This window comes from Chelmon rostratus, chromosome 6, assembly GCF_017976325.1.
Source record: "Chelmon rostratus isolate fCheRos1 chromosome 6, fCheRos1.pri, whole genome shotgun sequence".
Lineage (NCBI taxonomy): Eukaryota > Metazoa > Chordata > Actinopteri > Chaetodontiformes > Chaetodontidae > Chelmon > Chelmon rostratus.
The window spans coordinates 18,743,453-18,760,918 of record NC_055663.1 but is presented as its reverse complement, the minus strand read 5'-3'; the positions used below and the strand labels follow the sequence as shown (position 1 = coordinate 18,760,918).

The 17,466-nt window shown below is 43.0% G+C and overlaps 1 protein-coding gene across 3 annotated transcripts; it reads left to right on the top strand.

Annotated features, from left to right (window-relative positions):
• The first annotated feature begins 229 nt into the window (after positions 1-229).
• Positions 230-15,868, top strand: LOC121608113 (DNA-binding protein RFX7). 3 transcript variants are annotated; one of them, XR_006006901.1, is made up of 11 exons: positions 230-573; positions 2,704-2,737; positions 5,387-5,472; positions 5,900-5,938; positions 6,030-6,152; positions 6,259-6,375; positions 7,702-7,786; positions 7,894-8,101; positions 9,905-10,200; positions 10,296-15,155; positions 15,460-15,868. XR_006006901.1 is itself a non-coding variant. In XM_041939261.1 (10 exons), exons 1-10 carry the CDS (start codon positions 446-448, stop codon positions 13,671-13,673), a joined length of 4,494 nt encoding a protein of 1,497 aa, XP_041795195.1. In that variant the 5' UTR covers positions 230-445; the 3' UTR covers positions 13,674-15,868. The 3 variants fall into 3 exon arrangements, 2 of the variants coding, with proteins under 2 accessions (XP_041795195.1, XP_041795196.1); XM_041939261.1 differs by having other exon boundaries at positions 10,296-15,868; XM_041939262.1 differs by lacking the exon at positions 5,900-5,938 and having other exon boundaries at positions 10,296-15,868.
• Positions 15,869-17,466: the final 1,598 nt, after the last annotated feature.

The window sequence follows — 17,466 nt, the reverse complement described above, 5'->3', positions numbered from 1 at the left end:
AACCCTTTAAAATATGAATCTCGCCACGTGAGTATTGTTTTAAGCAGGCTTTTTAAAAAATGTGACACAACCCTTCCAACATAGCACATGCCATGCTTTTATTTCGAAGGTAAAATCCCGGTGCACTTCCGGGCTGGTCTGCGCTACCTGTGCGTGACTTGACGCAGGCAGCTCGTCTGTAGCTGCTGCTGGCCGCTGCAGGCGTGCTATTTGCGGCAGCGGAGAGACCTCTGCGAAATGCTTTTTGTATTCCCGGGTGTGTGTTTTTTTGGTTCTGTTGTGTGTTTCGCGAGGGTCCGATCGCAGTGTTCGTAGCCATGCCCTGTGGTGGATTCAGCGGGCTGTCCTAGCTGACTGAGCCACTCCAGCAGCGGTGGGTCCGGTGCAGCGCACAGCCGGGGATGAGGCCTACTTGTTAAAGCTCCCCCACCACCCCTCCATCGTGATGGCTGATGATCAACAACAACCTGGTCAGAAGCCTGCCTCGGGATTAGGCTCTCTTCCAGCGTTGGTGCCAGGACTCCAGGGGCCCGAGGCTAACGCGTTACAGTTCAAAATAAAGAATTCAATTTGGTAAGGATGCAAACGATCCTCCCCAAGCAGCCACACTGTCCTTTTTCGCTAGCCGTAGCCTCATAATTAGCGTATCTAGCTTATGGAGCGGCAGGGAGGATGTGTGCGCTGCACAAAGCGGCGGAAAATAACACGAGTGCTCCCGTGCTAACCGCACACACTCCTAAGAAACACGACAGCGGCGAGGGGAGCCACGCCGTCTGCTACCTGCTTATGCATTAATAACACGTTAACGTCGGGTTACTTGCAGCAGCCGTAGCTCTGATCATTAGCATCGAGCCTTAGGAGGCCATGTGATAGATGACACCGAATCCACCGGTGGTGCTGATGCTCAGGATGACAGGTGTCAAAGCAGACAGCTCCACCGAGACACACTGATTTAATGCTGTTTAGGACAACAGGAGACACCCTTCTGTTAACGGCGTGCTCAGCATCTCTGCCATCTCTGCCAATGCATCTCTGCCAATGCTCCGTTATTTCGCTTTGATTTCCCATCACAACGCAGCAAATTGTGCGTTTTTGTGGTCTGTAGGTGCTCTGATGTTATGACACTCTGCACTGTGGCTTTGGGAAGGATCCAAACACTTCCTACATTCAGTCATTTAAAATGAATTAATCCGCTGACAGAGTGAAAACATGTTTTTAGAGGGTTTTTTGCATGTTTGTGAAACACTTAAAATGAAATCCCTTATTTGCATAAGTGTGCACATTTTTTTTTTTTTTTTTTTTTTGCCGTGCATCCTCTGGTGCTTTGATTAGGCTTGACAACCCCCATCAGCTGAAAAGTGCAAACACACAGTGTATGTGCACCGTCCACCATGTTATTTGTGCGTCCAAATTCTGTGCAGCTATGCAGTGTCCTCATAAAGTCCCATAGTACGATGTTTTACAGAAGGCACTTGCAAGATGCAAGTGTAAATTATAGAATTAATAATGGCTGAAGTCCATATAGCTGCTTCACTTTCAGGGTCATTGTAATGTTTTTAGTAACACCTGTGCCTAAAAGGCCCCTGGAACAACAACAACAACAACAAAAACATGGCTCAATGCAATTTGCTGCATTTTACAGATGCAGAAGTAATAATTGTGCAGCACTACACCTGTCGATGGTATAAAATGATGATAATGCATAAGTGTCAATTTACTGCTCACTGTGCAGGGTCCATTGTATGTTAGACATATGATAAACATAAAAAAGGCACATCCCTGCCTGTGTATTTACAGTCTAAGATTGCAATAGTAAAATTTTCATGGCCTGATAACCATCCCAAAAAATACTGTGGTTTCATGGTATACAGTATTACACAGTTGTTATTTTTAATATTATTATTATTATTGTTATTATTGGTTACAATGACCCGGAAAGGAATGAAAACAAGTGTTTTCTTATTTTTGGTTATACAAACGCATTATAATGTCTTGGTAGACATACATCTTGTTATATACACATTGAAATTTATATATTTTTGAAAATAATACTAATATAGAAGAATTCAACACCATAGAGGTACATGGTGTGGTAACCGCATACTGTGAAACTGGTGTATTGCTGTAAAGTGGCTGGAAGTCTCTTGATGTCCTTGAATGGCCCAGCTGAAGCTTGGGCTTCTTGAACGCCAGAGCAGAGAACTGAAGATGGCAGCTCAGACACTCTATCCAGCACATTGCCTGTAATGTAGAGGATCTTACAGAAGAAGAAGACTTGTAAGCTGTAATTTCTGTCAAAGTTGCTGCCACAAAGTGCTGAATAAAGGGTCTGAATTATCTAAATGAGAGACTCAGATTCTTGATGCATTTGATTTTTAATGCGTGTTTTCGCTTTTTCAGTGTGATTTATTGTTTGTAGTTTGATGGCCTTAAAGTACATGCAATCCATTTTGAATTCTGTCTATAACACGATAATAAAGCACGCAAAAGGTGAAGGAGTCTGAATACCGTCCACAGCCACCGTAGCATGATATCTGAGTAGATACAGAAATGTCACGTCTTTACAGCATTGGGATGAAGCACATTTTTTAGCACATATTGTTATTTAGGATATGAGCAAACTTGGTTGAAAAATAAGAAAAAGTATAATGTTCTTTTAATCCAAGTCATATTTACACACATTTGCTCTCTGTCTCATTGCAGCAAATCTGTACAATCAAAAGTGGACAGCATATTGGTGAGTATCCATAACAGACTTGTTCTACTTGTAAAAGCCAAGTCTTAGTTATTTGTCATCAAACACTCAACCACCGTCTTATTATCAGAAGGTGACATATAACTTGATGTTAAGAACAGGCGTGGAGCTCAGCTTTTAGTGAGAGACGATATGTAAATGTATGTTTCATGCTTATAGCCTCATGAGGCTTAGTTGTCCTGTTACTGTATAGACATGACTCTACTGAAAACATGTTGCTTAAATCGGCTTACCTAATATTTTAAATCACAGAAATAAACACAAAAAAGGAATTAATGATAATGACATGAACCTTTGTACTGCATTGAGTGATTTTTCCATATTAGAGGAGCAGTAGTGTGCATTATGCTGGCCTGAAAATACATGCAGCTGCAAAATCTTTGCAACATGCAAAGAAAGGATGTTTTTAGCATGGGTGAAAGGAGTGATGTATTCACCTGCGCCACATGTGTCGGTGTAAAAGCTCTCTATTTATGCACATGTTGTTTTGGATTTGTCTGAAGTGTCCCACACCCTCTATTCAGCAACAAAGCCACGGCAGTGACATCAAAGCTACATCATAAAGCTTTGTACAGTTAACGGCCTGTATTATAATTTCAACAAGTCTGTCTGGTGATGTGAGCTGGTTTGTCCTGATAAAATATCCACTTCAGATGCTCACACATTGACAATGGTGCACACAGCACATCAGCCATGGGCAAATAAATGTCATAAGGCCTCCTTTACCCTGGTGGTCATATGTGTCCCACATCTGGATTATAGCTGTACGATATGACTAAAATCTCATATCCTGATGTATTTTAAGTCATTTCATATTCAGATATGTTACATATGACAGCACATTTTCTGTAAATTCAATGAAAAGGTAGTTTTATATAAAATGACCGCATGGAAAGGTTATTTCTTACCAAATTACAGTTTTCTGGTCCATGTAAGACCTCTCATACTCAAACATCCATGGGACAGGTGCAGCCCCTGTTAGGTAGGAGCTCCTCGTTTTGTCTTGGCTGGTCGGAGTCCTTCTCCGTTCCGTGTCACGTCTCCTCCATGTTTGATTGTGTTGCTTTCATGCAAATTTCCTTCCTGAATCTGTGCCGTGCGGAAGAATGCAAAGCGTCGTCCGGATGATGAAACAGGTAGCCGTAAACAGCATGATTTGCAACACAATGAAATAAACGATGGAGCATAATATGAAACAATAGAGGTTTTTCTGTCGTCAGACGATATCTATCCCCAAATAGCGTAGCCCTAATCCATGGCACCTTACTGTACAATAATATGTGTATGCAATATACAAGAAGGAGACAGAAGAAGGAAGACTAACGGTAATAATATTTAGGGGTGCGTACAATCTTTTGTCACCTTATATGTCATTTTCTGAGTCTGTGCAAATAATGATATGATGCATTTTTTGGGAAATTGTATTGAAAAACTGTCTGATTTTGACTTGTTCCTGTGAATTAGATACCAGACAAATCAAAGTATTTAATCACATTCATGGAAAAAGTCCTGTAAATTCAATATTAACCAGCAATGGTTGACTAATGCAGCTAGAGAGAGGGACAGCTAACATGGTACAGCTGCATGGCTTAATTTCAGTTGTCCCACAATATATCGTCATGTTGCCCAAACCTAAACCTTACTATCCTCATTAATTAAAAAGAAAAATGCAGCATTTTTCCTGCATAGATGGATGGATGAAATAAGAAATATATAGATAGATGTGTGGCTCAATTCAGCGTGGGATTAATATCATGGCCTTAAATACAGGATTTAAGTGCTTAAATCATTATACACGGTGTAGCCTTCAGATATATATATATATATATATATATATATATATATAGAGAGAGAGAGAGAGAGAGAGAGAGAGAGATAGAGCTAGCTATCTGATATAGGTTAATGCCAGTTGTGAAGGCCATGTTACAAAATCCCAAAAAACACGGTTTGTAATTTCTGCCACAAGCAGTTTCTCAATCAAAACAAAAACACGCGATGATGTCGTCATGTTAGCATGGGATCATGGGAGTTGTTGTCGTCATTGTTAAACAGCCACCATTGCAGATAAAATTTTCATCCATGACTCGCCTGTAATTTCCACCAGGCGCGCAAAATCCGCGTTCTATATGTTACGTATTGTGCGTTGACGGGGTGTGGTGCAAAATTTAAAGATCCCACCAAAGCTAAAGTAGAGAAGGACTCGGGTAATTCACTCTATGCTTGTAGCTGTATAGTAAATAGCATTTTCATTCACTGCTCATTGGCTGACAGCTCTCACCTCATTCATTCAAGTATTGGTTCCCCTAGCAACAAAGAGGCAAATAGAAAAAGAAGAGGTAAGATGAATCCATTCTTAGAGACCATTTGAGAAGTAGTTGGGGTGGAATCATTGCTGAGGGGGCTGTATGTAAGTGTCATACCTGTGTAGTGTTTTAAAAGGGCCGCTAAATTCTGAACCAGATACCTTAAATTTTCTGCCTACATCTATTTTATTGGATTTTGAGTCTTTTGATCACCGTCACCATCTGTCTTGCTTCACGAAGCATACAAAAATCTACAAGCTTTAAGGGCCCCGACTGTTGTTTTACATGAATAATCCTGTTTGTCTTTGTGGTGTTTTTATTTTTACAGCAAGATGTTGAGAAGTTTACAGACATCGAAAAGCTCTACCTCTACCTGAAGTTGCCTTCTGGTCCCAGCAGTGGCAATGATAAAAGGTATGTCACAGACACGCACTGCACTCCGGTTTTCCACTTTGCTATTTGCCCTTTTTGTTTTTTTTGTCTCACACACACACGGCTGCTTTGTTATGGCTCTCATTACATTATTGGCACTGTTGTCTCATTGCTTGTCAGAGATTCACTAGAGAGTCACTATCCACAGGCTACTGCGCAGACACAGTTTAGGCTGACAGCTCCTTAAAATGCTCAAAATTTTGCTTTGTGACATTTTTTGGGGGGTCGTTGGTCACCGGTGAGTTTTTTTCTTCATACCAAAGTAGCATTCACTTTTCAGCTGTATGATTGATTATCATTATGAAGCAAAACACTGATATATGTAGACTTTTGCTATACCTAGCTGTCTGTGTTTCATTTGTTTCCCCATATCTATTCATCACCCCAACCCCCCAATTCTGCCCATTTGGACTGAGAATGAGAGGGGGTCCTCCACTCCTGGATTATGGTATTAAAAGTTTCTGTATTAACAAGAAATGATGCATACAAGTCGAGGACACTGCCTCACCAGATTTATTTCTCTTATGTACAAATTTCAGTGATCAGAGTTCCATGTCGTCAAGCCGTACTCAACAGATGTATGCGTTCAACTGGATACGGAATCACCTAGAAGAGCACCCGGAGACTTCCCTCCCAAAGCAAGAGGTGTATGACGAATACAAGTGAGTGTATGTGGACTCAGGGGAGGTGAAGGGGAGCAGAGGAAAGGGTGCTAATATGTCATGTGTATTACCTGATGATCTTATGGCGCACTCTCTTCTTCTGCAGGAGCTACTGTGACAATCTCGGCTACAATCCACTGAGTGCAGCAGACTTTGGGAAGATCATGAAGAATGTCTTTCCTAACATGAAAGCACGTCGACTGGGCATGAGGGGAAAATCCAAATATCCTTTAATGAAGTCTTCCTTTGTTTTATTGATATTATTATTTTTATGTTTCATTATATAGTAATGAGAGTCTTTGTTAAAACAACCTTGCTGTCTATCACCTTCAACCCGGAAAAAAACGTTGGGACACTGTGTAAAACAGAAATAAAACAGAATGTGATAACCTGCTGTTCGTACTCATCTGAAAACAGTACCAAGACAATATATTTCATGTTTTACTTCATTAATCTTCTGTAAATATCTGCTTGTTCTGAATTTGATGCAGCAACAAGTTTCAAACAAGTTGGGACAGGAGCAACAAAAGACGGGGAAAGTTGTGGAACGCTCCAAAAAAAAAAAACACCTGTTTGGAACATTTCACAGGTAAACAGGTTGATTGGTAACAGGTGATAGTATCATGATTGGGTATAAAAGGAGCATCCTGGAAAGGCTCAGTCGTTCACAAGCAAGGATGGAGCGAGGTTCACCACTTTGTGAACACATGACTGTATGAAGGAGATTAATACATGAGCTCGGGAACCCTTTGTAAACACATTGTTAGTTTGCAAATGATCACATTATGTTTTATTCATGCTTTTTTACTCAGTGTCCCAACTTTTCTGGAATTGGGATTGTAAATTGATGGCACATGTACACAAGATTTCAGCCTTCAATGGAGTTTAAAAACACTTGCCTTATTTTGCGTAGTGTTTATGCAATTAAATCACATTATAGCAAATCATGTTGCATGCAAATAGGCTCATAGACAATTTCTTCTGAATAAAGTTCTGCTGGATTATCTGATGCATTATTTGGCTAAAAAGCAAGAAAATGAGCTTGTGACTTATCGGCCATGTTGCTTGCAGTGTGAATTCATTGTTCTGCTTTCAGCACAGTGGACAATTTGTTCCGACTTTTTCGAGACTGAACCTTGAAAAAGACAAGACTAAAGGCGTGTGCTGTTTAAATTATGAATAACATGAATAATGCTGAATAAAGATGTAAACAGCGTACCACAGAGAAATCCAACCTTCTAAAATAATTAAAAGTTGGAGTAGCCTCAAGTTTCTAAAAGCTACTAAAATATATTCCAAAGTATATTCCTTTGCAGGCAGATTAAAAAAGCCAATAGCGAGAATCCTTGGCACAGAGCTGAAAAGCTGTTCTTTGGCTTTGAGATGTTTTTTAAATGTATAATTTCTGGCAGAAGGTAACTTATTGGGCCTAGAGGAGAATAACAAGAAGAGATTAGACACAAATTAAGAATTTGTCCAGAACCAACATAAAACCAGCATGTTTTATAAGCCTCTGCATGATGTTTCGGACACCTTAACTCCTTCTCACATACTGTTATAGCGGGTTAAGGAAGAAAGCTTTTGTTCACATGCCATCTTTACCCAACCTGGATCTGCAGAAGTCTGGTGATGGGGTACGTTACACTGCAAAAAACACACAAAAAAACCCCAAAAACAACCAGTAAATGTCAAGTCTCATCCTATGCTCATCCACCTGCTGCTCTCTCCTGTCGGACTGCAGTGTGAGCTGATGGAGCCGACAGGCCAGTCCCCGAGCGCTGAAGACGAAATGAGGTCTGCAGCCTGTGGATTGGTGTGCGAGTGGGCCCAAAAGGTCCTGAGTCGTCAGTTTGACAACGTGGAGGACCTGGCCCGCTTCCTGCTCAATAGCCACTACATTGGTACTAAATCCATGGCTGCACTCACTGTTATGACCGGAACACCCACAGGTACAGGTGTCCTCTGATCTGCTGGTCTTTTACTGTTGTCTGTGTCTGTTTGTGTGTGTGCTGTCATCCTCTGCTGTTCTTCGTAGTTGACAGAGTCATCTTGATGTGTTATTGGAGGGATATGTTAACTGTGGTTGCACGTCAGCTCACATCATTTCTGACCACATCTGATGGGCTCTGGCCGTGATGTGGTGTCTTCCCCACGGGTCAGACTCCATGCTATATCCACAGTGAGCAGCTAAACTGGGTGTTAACACAGTGTGCCGGGTGCCATTGATGGCCTCCACCGGTAGCTGGTTGCCCACTGCTAGAGCCTTGTCCAGCCTCATGATATTGCCCGCACAGCCTGACCTTAAATCACAGCTTGGCTGCGAATTCAGCTTCATATTTGGCCTTGCTTGACCCAAGATGATTACTGCAGCCATTGAGTTCCATACCAAAATGTCCTCAAGCCTCTGCATGTTGCAGTCTGAGAGTATCTTAACAATAAAAAACGGTAGTCTAGTCGCTGTGAGAACTTGGCACTGAAACCCCAGCAAGCAGAAGAACACCCACAGGTGCAGATGTCCTCTGATCTTCTGGTGTGTTACTTTTACTGTTGTCTGTGTGTGTGTGTGTGTGTGTGTGTGTGTGTGTGTGTGTGTGTGTGTGTGTGTGTGTGTGTGTGTGTGTGTGTGTGTGTGTGAAGATCATAGTGTACTGTACATCATAGTTAAAAATACATCTTGTGTACATTTATATTTATTTTCGTCATAATGATCACTAATAGACATCATGGTTTACACAACCAGCCTTGAAGGTTTAAGTGTGTTCCTAGTGTGATCATGCATATGTTCTTAAGTTTCCACGAGTGTCTCCCAAAACAGCGCGTACACGCTCGCAGTAGTCAGCTGTCCGTGGTGCTGAAAATGTAACCAAGATAAAGGTGGGGTGAGTCATTCGGGAGAAAGATTGTTGATGTCCGATGAATTTCAAATTCAGGTCGGTCCAGTAACTGTTCTGCAGTGCGCTGAAACACATTCATACAACACTGTTCCAGCCAATCAGCAACAGGTGGCGTTTGTGCTTGTGCACAGGACGGGGGGAGGGGAGTGAAGATGGATGGAGAGAGAGGGACAGTAAATCTGGCATGCTTACGTGTAATCACATTGTGAAGAAGGAGAGATGGCAGTATCAACAATCTTCCTCCAGAATGACTCACCCCACCTTTAATGTGGCTGTCTGAAATCAGTGTCTCATTCTAACCACACTCATGGTGGCTTTTTAGCTTAGCTTTGCAGCATTAAACACAGGCTAGTGGAAAATTTGTTTATATCAGGGGACTTTGTAAATTTGTTTTCATAAAGAGTACATCATGAAAATGTAGCCCAGTGTGCTCTCGACAGTCAGATCTCAGCCTGAAGCAGCCATCAAGCACAAATTAAAACAAGCCTAAAATCAAAAAGAATACTTCCTCTACTGTTCCTCAAGAGGAGCACCATAAACATGTTCATGTCATGTTGAGTGAGTTCTTAATGGAAATTGAAAACTGTCCATCAGTGAAGAATGATGACTAAAAAATCAAATTTCAGAAACAAAGTTCAATGGTTTGCCAGCAAATTAGAATGAAATTGAAATAAATAGTGATATCTGAGTTGGGCAGTTTGGTCTAAGGTTAAAAATGGTAGTAGGAAGATTTTTCCAATATATAGATTAGGGTTGGTACCTAGGTACTTTACGTACTTGATAATACTTTCCAAAATACTTGAGGCACTTCAAGTCCAGTCCTAATCATTATTCCTTGAATTTTTCCTCTCTTTACAGGAATAAAGACACCAACGCCAGCCTCTGCTTTTGTGCCCACGGCTGAGGCAAACTCTTTCCAGCCCCAGGTGAAGACCCTGCCCTCTCCCTCTGTTGATGCAAAGCAGCAACTGCAGCGCAAGATCCAGAAGAAGCAGCAGGAGCAGAAGCTCCACTCACCCCTGCCCAGTGAGACCCAGATCAAGAGAACTGAGGCCAGTACCCCTGGCCCCACCATCCCCTGTGGCAGCCCTGCCCTTCTCTCCCCTCAGCCCACCATAGGCATCGTAGTAGCAGCTGTCCCCAGCCCAGTCACGGTATGTGGCTCAATTTTTGTCACTAATTATACTCTGATTTGTTATTCATAAAAGTTCCTAAATGTAATTTTGTGTTCTCACTGTTTTTCTCCAAGGTACAGAGAAGCAGGCAGTTAATGACCTCGCCTAGCCCCGTGGGAACTGCAGAGGGGAAAGTGTTGCCTGTGAACTTCCAAGTGGTCACTCAGTCTCTTAAACAGTCCCCCAAAACTCCCCAGAATATCTCAGCTAGTCCTGTGGGGGACCGGCTGGCACGACATGGTACACGGTATGCCCAAATTCTCCCCAAGCCCTCTGCCACCAGTGCCATCACGCTGCGCTCACCCCCCACCCTACTCATCACCAACAGCCCCATAAAAACTGTGATGCCCACTCCCCACGTCAGCTCAGTCAATGTGGTGAAGATGACGGCCATCGCTCTGGCTCCCAGCAGCAGCAGTACAACCGTGCGTCCTGCCTCGGCTGGTGTGAGCACCACAGCTGCTTCTGAAGATTCCCAGCAGCCACATGGTGTGAGCTCGGTTGCTCCTCAGTCTCCTGTGGTCAGACCCAGTGCCCCAGTTTCCACCCCAACCCTCTCCACTGACACCAAAGTTGTGTCTGATGCTGGAAATGACAGCAATCCCACCCCTGGCACAGAGAAAACAGCTGTAGGGGCCAAAGAGGAGAGAGTGGCGAAGTTCAGGGCTGCCAGTGAGCCAAGCTTCCTTGTTAAGTGTTCTCCAGGGTCAGACAAAGGTGTAAGGATAAAAAATGACCCCATATCCCCTCCCACCTCAGTAGCTGTAGCTGGGACTCAGGACAGCAATAACAGTAACTGCCATGACAGTACTTTGTACTTGACTGTTGATAATCAGAACTCCAATGGCAGCGCATCATCCAATGGCTCCTCCGCTGTTACCCCAACGTCGAAGGATCCCTGCTCAGATGCTAAGAGCCCCAGGAAGCGCACAGGCTCAAGTGGGGAGTCCCATGTGATTCCTGTGAAGAGGGTGTTTATCTCCCAGCAGCCACTGGCTGTAGTAGACAATCCCAAACTTGGAGTCAGTGCTGCAGTGAAGAGGATCCCCAGACCGGGAACCCCTGCCAGACCAGAGAGTGCCCCCTGCAAAGTGACTGTGAAACACACCGCCATAGGGCCCACACAGATCCTTGCACTCTCTGACTCACCCATTACACACACTGAGGGCTCCCAGACTGTTGTCAAACCCCAGGCCTTGGTGGTGAAACATGAAGACCATTCACTCAGCACTGATACCAGCACTGGAGCAGCTGGAAACAACGCATCCGATCAGGCGTTGCTGCAGCAGATTACCGGGGACCCTCGTGCCATACCAGCCAACTCAGGAGCACACGAAGCCTCTGTGATGAGTGACTTAAAGAGCACAATATGGGAGGAGGGACAGCTTGATGAGCTTCGGAAGCAGGCGTTTGCTCAGCAGATACCAGCAGAACACAAACAAGCCCCTACTGACCAACTTTCCATTATAGCTCAACCCCCTGAGGCCTCAGGCCAGCTCACCCTCACACAGGAGATGGTTGACTTTGCAGGTTCTCAGCCCAACATGGACTACTTTCCATTCAATGATGACGACATGACCCAGGACAGCATCGTGGAGGAGCTCGTTCAGATGGAGGAGCAGATGAAACTGAAGGGTCTGTTTGGTAGCTGTGTTGACGTGGCTCTGCAAGGCCAGTCAGCCAGCAACCAAGGCTCTATCTTAAATGCTCACCAGGCCGGCAATACCTTCTACCACTCTGCCCACAGCAGTACCACTCCTGTCCAAACTCCCACTCCCACGCCAACTCCAACCCCAACACCCACCCCCACCTCTGAAATGACGCTTGGCCACAGCTTGACAAGAGAGAGCCCCTGCTCCCGCATGGCTCCCATCACTCCGGTGGATGGAGCCATGGGCCGCCACACCCCCATCAGCACACCACTGTCCAACTGCAGCAGCAGCGTCCCTCCCAGCCCGGTGGAGTGCAGGAACCCTTTTGCTTTCACTCCCATAAACTCAAGCATCACAGGTTATCATGACGCCAGCATTGTCTCCAGCAGCCCTGTTAAGCCCATGCAGAGGCCAACGGCAACACACCCCGACAAGGCCAAACTGGAGTGGATCAACAACCGCTACAACAGCAACTCTGCAAGTCCTTTGTCCAACCATAGCATTGGCATTCTGCCCAGCTACCAAGACCTGGTAGATGACCAGTTTCGTAAGCCACATGCCTTTGCAATTCCTGGCCAGTCATTTCAGGCTCAGTCGAGACAGGATGCTGGTCACTTTGGCCGTTTGACCCCCATTTCACCAGTGCAGCAGCAGCAGCAACAACAACAACAACAACAACAACAGCAGCAGCAGCAGCTTTTAACAGGTGTGACTACTCCCACTAAACAGGAGAGTTTTGCTGTGCCTGCACCGTTAGACAACAAGGCATCAACTTCATCTGCATCCAGTACTTTCCGTTGCCGCAGTGTTAGCCCTGCAGTGCGCCAGAGGAACTTCAGTGGCAACACTGGCCCTCCGACCAACACCACGAATACCACCACCACCACCACCAGAGCTGTGGTTTCGCCCTTTAACTCCCCCATTACATCCGAGGTGCTGAGCATCCTGTCCAACAACCAGACGGTCAGCTCTGTCCACAGCATGGTCCAGCGTAGCCAGTCTGTACCTCTGAATATCATGATGCAGAGTGAGATGCTGCCTGTGCAGGGTCAGAGTAACACCGCCAAAATCACCAATGTTCTTCTCAGCAAGATGGAGGCTGATGGGGATGATTCTGTACGTGGCCTGGGCATAAACAACCTCCCCTCTAACTACACGGCCCGTATGAACCTCACCCAGATCCTGGAGACCACTCCTGCGTTCGCTGGAGGAGCAGCTCACCAGGCTCAGCTGCCTGTTAACTCCAGCCCTGCTGCCTTTGAGCTCCAGCAGCATGGCTACCTCACCACTGGCAGCGGAGAACAGGTGAGTTTCTCCGCTGGGGAAAGCCAAGCACAAGCAGGTCCTGGTGAGCAAGACCAGCAGCAGCAGCTCCAGGAGAATCCTGTGCAGACGCAACCACAGCTCCTCCTCCAGAGCACACAGCAGCAGGAGGTGGAGGATGAGCAGCAACAGCTGGATTTCAACAACACTGTCAAGGACTTGTTGGGGGACGATGGCCTCAACCCCAGTTCCCAGTTGGTGGGTCAGGTAGCTTCGGAGCTCAACGCTGTGGCGTCTGACTTCTCAAACGACATCAGACTGACCTCAGATCTGTCCAGTAGCATCACTGACCTTAACACGTTGGACACCAACCTGCTGTTTGACCCCAATCAACAGCAGGAACAATATGAAGACTCAACACTGGAAGAACTGAAGAACGACCCGCTTTTTCAGCAGATATGCAGTGATACTGTGAACTCTGGTTTTGACTGGCTAGAAAGCAAAGACCAGCCTACTACAGTAGAGATGCTGGGCTAAAGTTATCTTTTACTCTGTATGAGTTCTGTTCTCTGTTGTTTGTTTGGTGCGTATGTAGTATATCTGTTTTTAAACTATAGTTTGTTGGGATTTGTCTGGACTTTGCCATTTGTTCTGTTAAAAGTGCCAGGCGTACCAGAAAATCTCTCCTACTGATGTTTAGTTACTTCTCTCCTTTTTCATTTGTCACCCAGAGTTTCAGTACTTAACCACTGTTCTCCCTCATCTGAAATTAGACATGTAAGCATTTGAAGTAAAAAGTGTGAGTCCTTGGTGGCAGCAAAGAGCAAGGTTGTATGGTATGAACATTAAGAGAAGCATAATCTTCCATGTTATAACCAATCAATAATGCAATATTTGTATTTAACAAACACTTGATGAAAGTGAGATGGAAATTTGGCACAAAAGACCAAAAACGTATGCTGTTGTATACTATTTTCAGTGTGTGCAGTTCAAGTTCAACCAAATGGAGACAATATTGGGATTGTAGTATATGCACATAATAGCTGTAGTACATTTGCCTGCCATATCTGAATATTAAAAAGGGTAGCATCTTATGCTATCAGGTGCTGAATTTATGACATAATCTTTATACTTTATCATATACCAAATCAGTGAAAAACTGATTTACATCTTAGCATTGTCCAGGAGTGAAATTTTCTTAAAGCCTATACTTCTTGTACTGTTTAATATCTATAAAGGGAGTAGATGAATCAGTGGGGAGAAGATGGTAATTCAGGCCACTTTGTGGACTATACATCGAAAGGAATCAACAACTGGCTGCCTTATCCCCAAAGTCCAAGGCCTTATGCCATCTGTAGAGTGACTGTATATAGTAAAATGTTCAGAATCTTCAGAACCATCCAGAGCTTCATCATATCAAGGCAGCTGTTACTCTGATATTTTCAGTACTATTTCTTATTGTTTTTGTTTTGCAGTGTTACAATATAGATGCGTATTGTATAGGCTAACAACTACACTGTGTGTGCCCTTATCAATAATGGATCTGGAGGAATTTGATATGCTGTCATTTCATGAAAACTATGGCAGGCACACTTTCAGTCATGAGATTTTTTTCTTTTTTGGCATGCTATACTCCCAGCTTGGATAAGAATATCAATGGTATGGAGAAGGCTCAGTAACATAGAAGGCTAGAGGCCGACATGTTCTGTTTTGATGTCATCTTGAGATCAAGAGGAAAAGAAATTATGTTTGTGGAGAACCCAGCCTTATTTCCATACCAAAGATGATCTGTTGAATAACATAAGAGATTATTACACATAGAGACACTCCTAGTAAACATTAACAACAATGGGAAACGGGCAGCCTCGGAGATATAAAAGAGTTTTATTGCATTTGGGGAAAAGGATTAAGTTGCATAAATCTTATGTACAGTGTGTAAATTTGTGATATGGTCACTGTCCTATGTTTTATAGGTAACCATGGACCTGAAAGCATGTTGAAACCATCACTGCTAGCCAGGTAGGCTATGTGATACAGTAGGATGCTTGCTTGAGTTTTTGGCTATTGTCAATGTTGTATAAGTCATGTTTAAGCTCCATCTGTAAATAGGATAGATACATAGAGATTTGATGTATCAAAACACTATATTATGGCCATTATTCTAGCTAAGTATGTGCCATTTTAAAAGAAAAAAAAAGCTTAACAGATCTATAGTCGGCAAGATACTGTATGTTGTGTGTTACATTTCTGGCTCAGTGTGTCGTAAAAGTAATGCTGTCTGGTCTCGCTTGCTGATTTTATTTTACTTTTTTTCTATTCAAAGATAATAGGTCTCTGCGGTTGAAGAAGTGGTGTGTGCTTTGAGCAGGATCAATAGCATGGTATAATGAAAAAAAAAGTTGTGATACTGTTAGCTGGTTGCAAACATCTCTGTGACAGACATTGTGCTCAAAGCCTTTCAGCAGACACTGGAAAAAACTCATGTTTCAACAAACTTTGGAGGTTCACATTATTGCACTAAATTTTTATGACACATGGCTTTGCCACATCTTTATGGACAAACGTAATGATGGATGCCCACAAAAAAAAAGAAAAAAACATTTTTTATGACAAGATGAGTAGGGAAGTTAACTGTCAGAAAATGACTAATTGTCTTGTAGCAAAATGTGCATTAATCTCAGTGAGATACACATTTCTTACTCATTCTCATACATGAGAATATAAAGCATTGAGGGAAAAAAAAGTAACCTTTTAAAACCTACATGCTCATTATGTTGATAAATGATTGTACGCACGCATGTGTGATGACTTCTGTTGTACTTTGTATTCTTGGTAACCACTGTCTTTTGTGATTTGGGCAGGTTCTGTTAACCAGACTGGCGGTGCTAGTTTCATGAGTTCCATTACTTTTGTTGTATGCTGTTTACTAAGTTAATGTTGTTCTATATGTTATGTTGAAGACTGTTTTATGTCAATTTTACATATTCTTATTTTGCAAAATGCATTTGTGAAGAAATTTAACATTTTCTCTTAATTTTGTCTTTAACAATAAGGCACTGATATTTGAATCTGAATGAAGGAAATGCACCTCTTTATGAGTACAGGAGCTCCATCAAGCAGTGACTCTGATTCTTTACCTTTGACTGACCCAGAACCAACTCTGTTTGACTATCTTGTCCATTTCTACCAGTAGAAAAAAACCCTCCTCTGTGGTGTTGTCTGGTGTACTGCTTACTGTACAGTAGCTTGTTAATATTGCAAACGCGTTGTTTCTTTTTTCAATGGAAAGTACTCACTGGTGAGATTTTTAAAGTGGTTTTAAAAGCCAATAAACTTTTTTAAAGAATGTCCTTGTGTGTTTATGTGCTAATAATTTAGTATATTGTTGCAGTAAATGAAAAGATGCTTCATATGAGGAGAACCTCACAGGACTTTGCAGTCAATGTAGTTTAGATGTCATTGTCAGTGGTGCTAAAATCTCACTGGGTAATGACAAGATTTTAGCAAAGAAAGCGAGGTCTGTCTCCAATACAAACATTTTGACTGGGCTGACCCCAGCTTATGATATGAAGGTATTGATTTTACCCAAACATGCAAACGCTAATGTTTTGCGCTTTTGGACAAACACCACACACTTTTAATATTTTAGCAGTCAAGTCTATGCAAACTCAAAGCCTTTCCATCACCATCTTGGCAGGAGGTTACAGGTCATCAGCTCTTCTAATGACCTCTAAGGTCAGTGGGGGGTGGCCTCTCCCAGAGAGGAGCTCCAGCCAATCAGAGCCCAGTTCGCTGGTCCCCTGCTCTGCTTTCCCAGGGCCTCTGTTATTCATAACATGTTAATGACCTTATTGATCATGGCAGAAACAGCCTAACCTTTAGCCATGTGGAGCCCAGCGGTAGCCTCGACCTCCACACCACAACATTTGGGAACGTGAGTCGACAGATTTCACGAGCAATACGGGATCGTGTTTCCTGTTTGTATACAACATATCAATAACCAAAGAATGTTAGACCAAAGATAAAGTGTGGCAACAATACAAATAACCCTTCCTTAGTTTGCTTTCACTATTGATATCTTGCTAGCTTTTTCACAAACAAATTGTCAGTTGAGCTTTTGCGCCAGTGATGAAAATATTTTTGTGTCCAGAGAAATAAAATATTGATATTTATTTATCTGTGCCAACTGATGCATGCTGATAACCGTTGTCTGAACACACTAGATGTCAGTCAAATATGTAATAACCATCCATGAGTCATAAACTACAACATAAGTGTGCTTCCTTATAAAGACAAAGTCATTTAAATATATAATGTTAGACGCTTATGT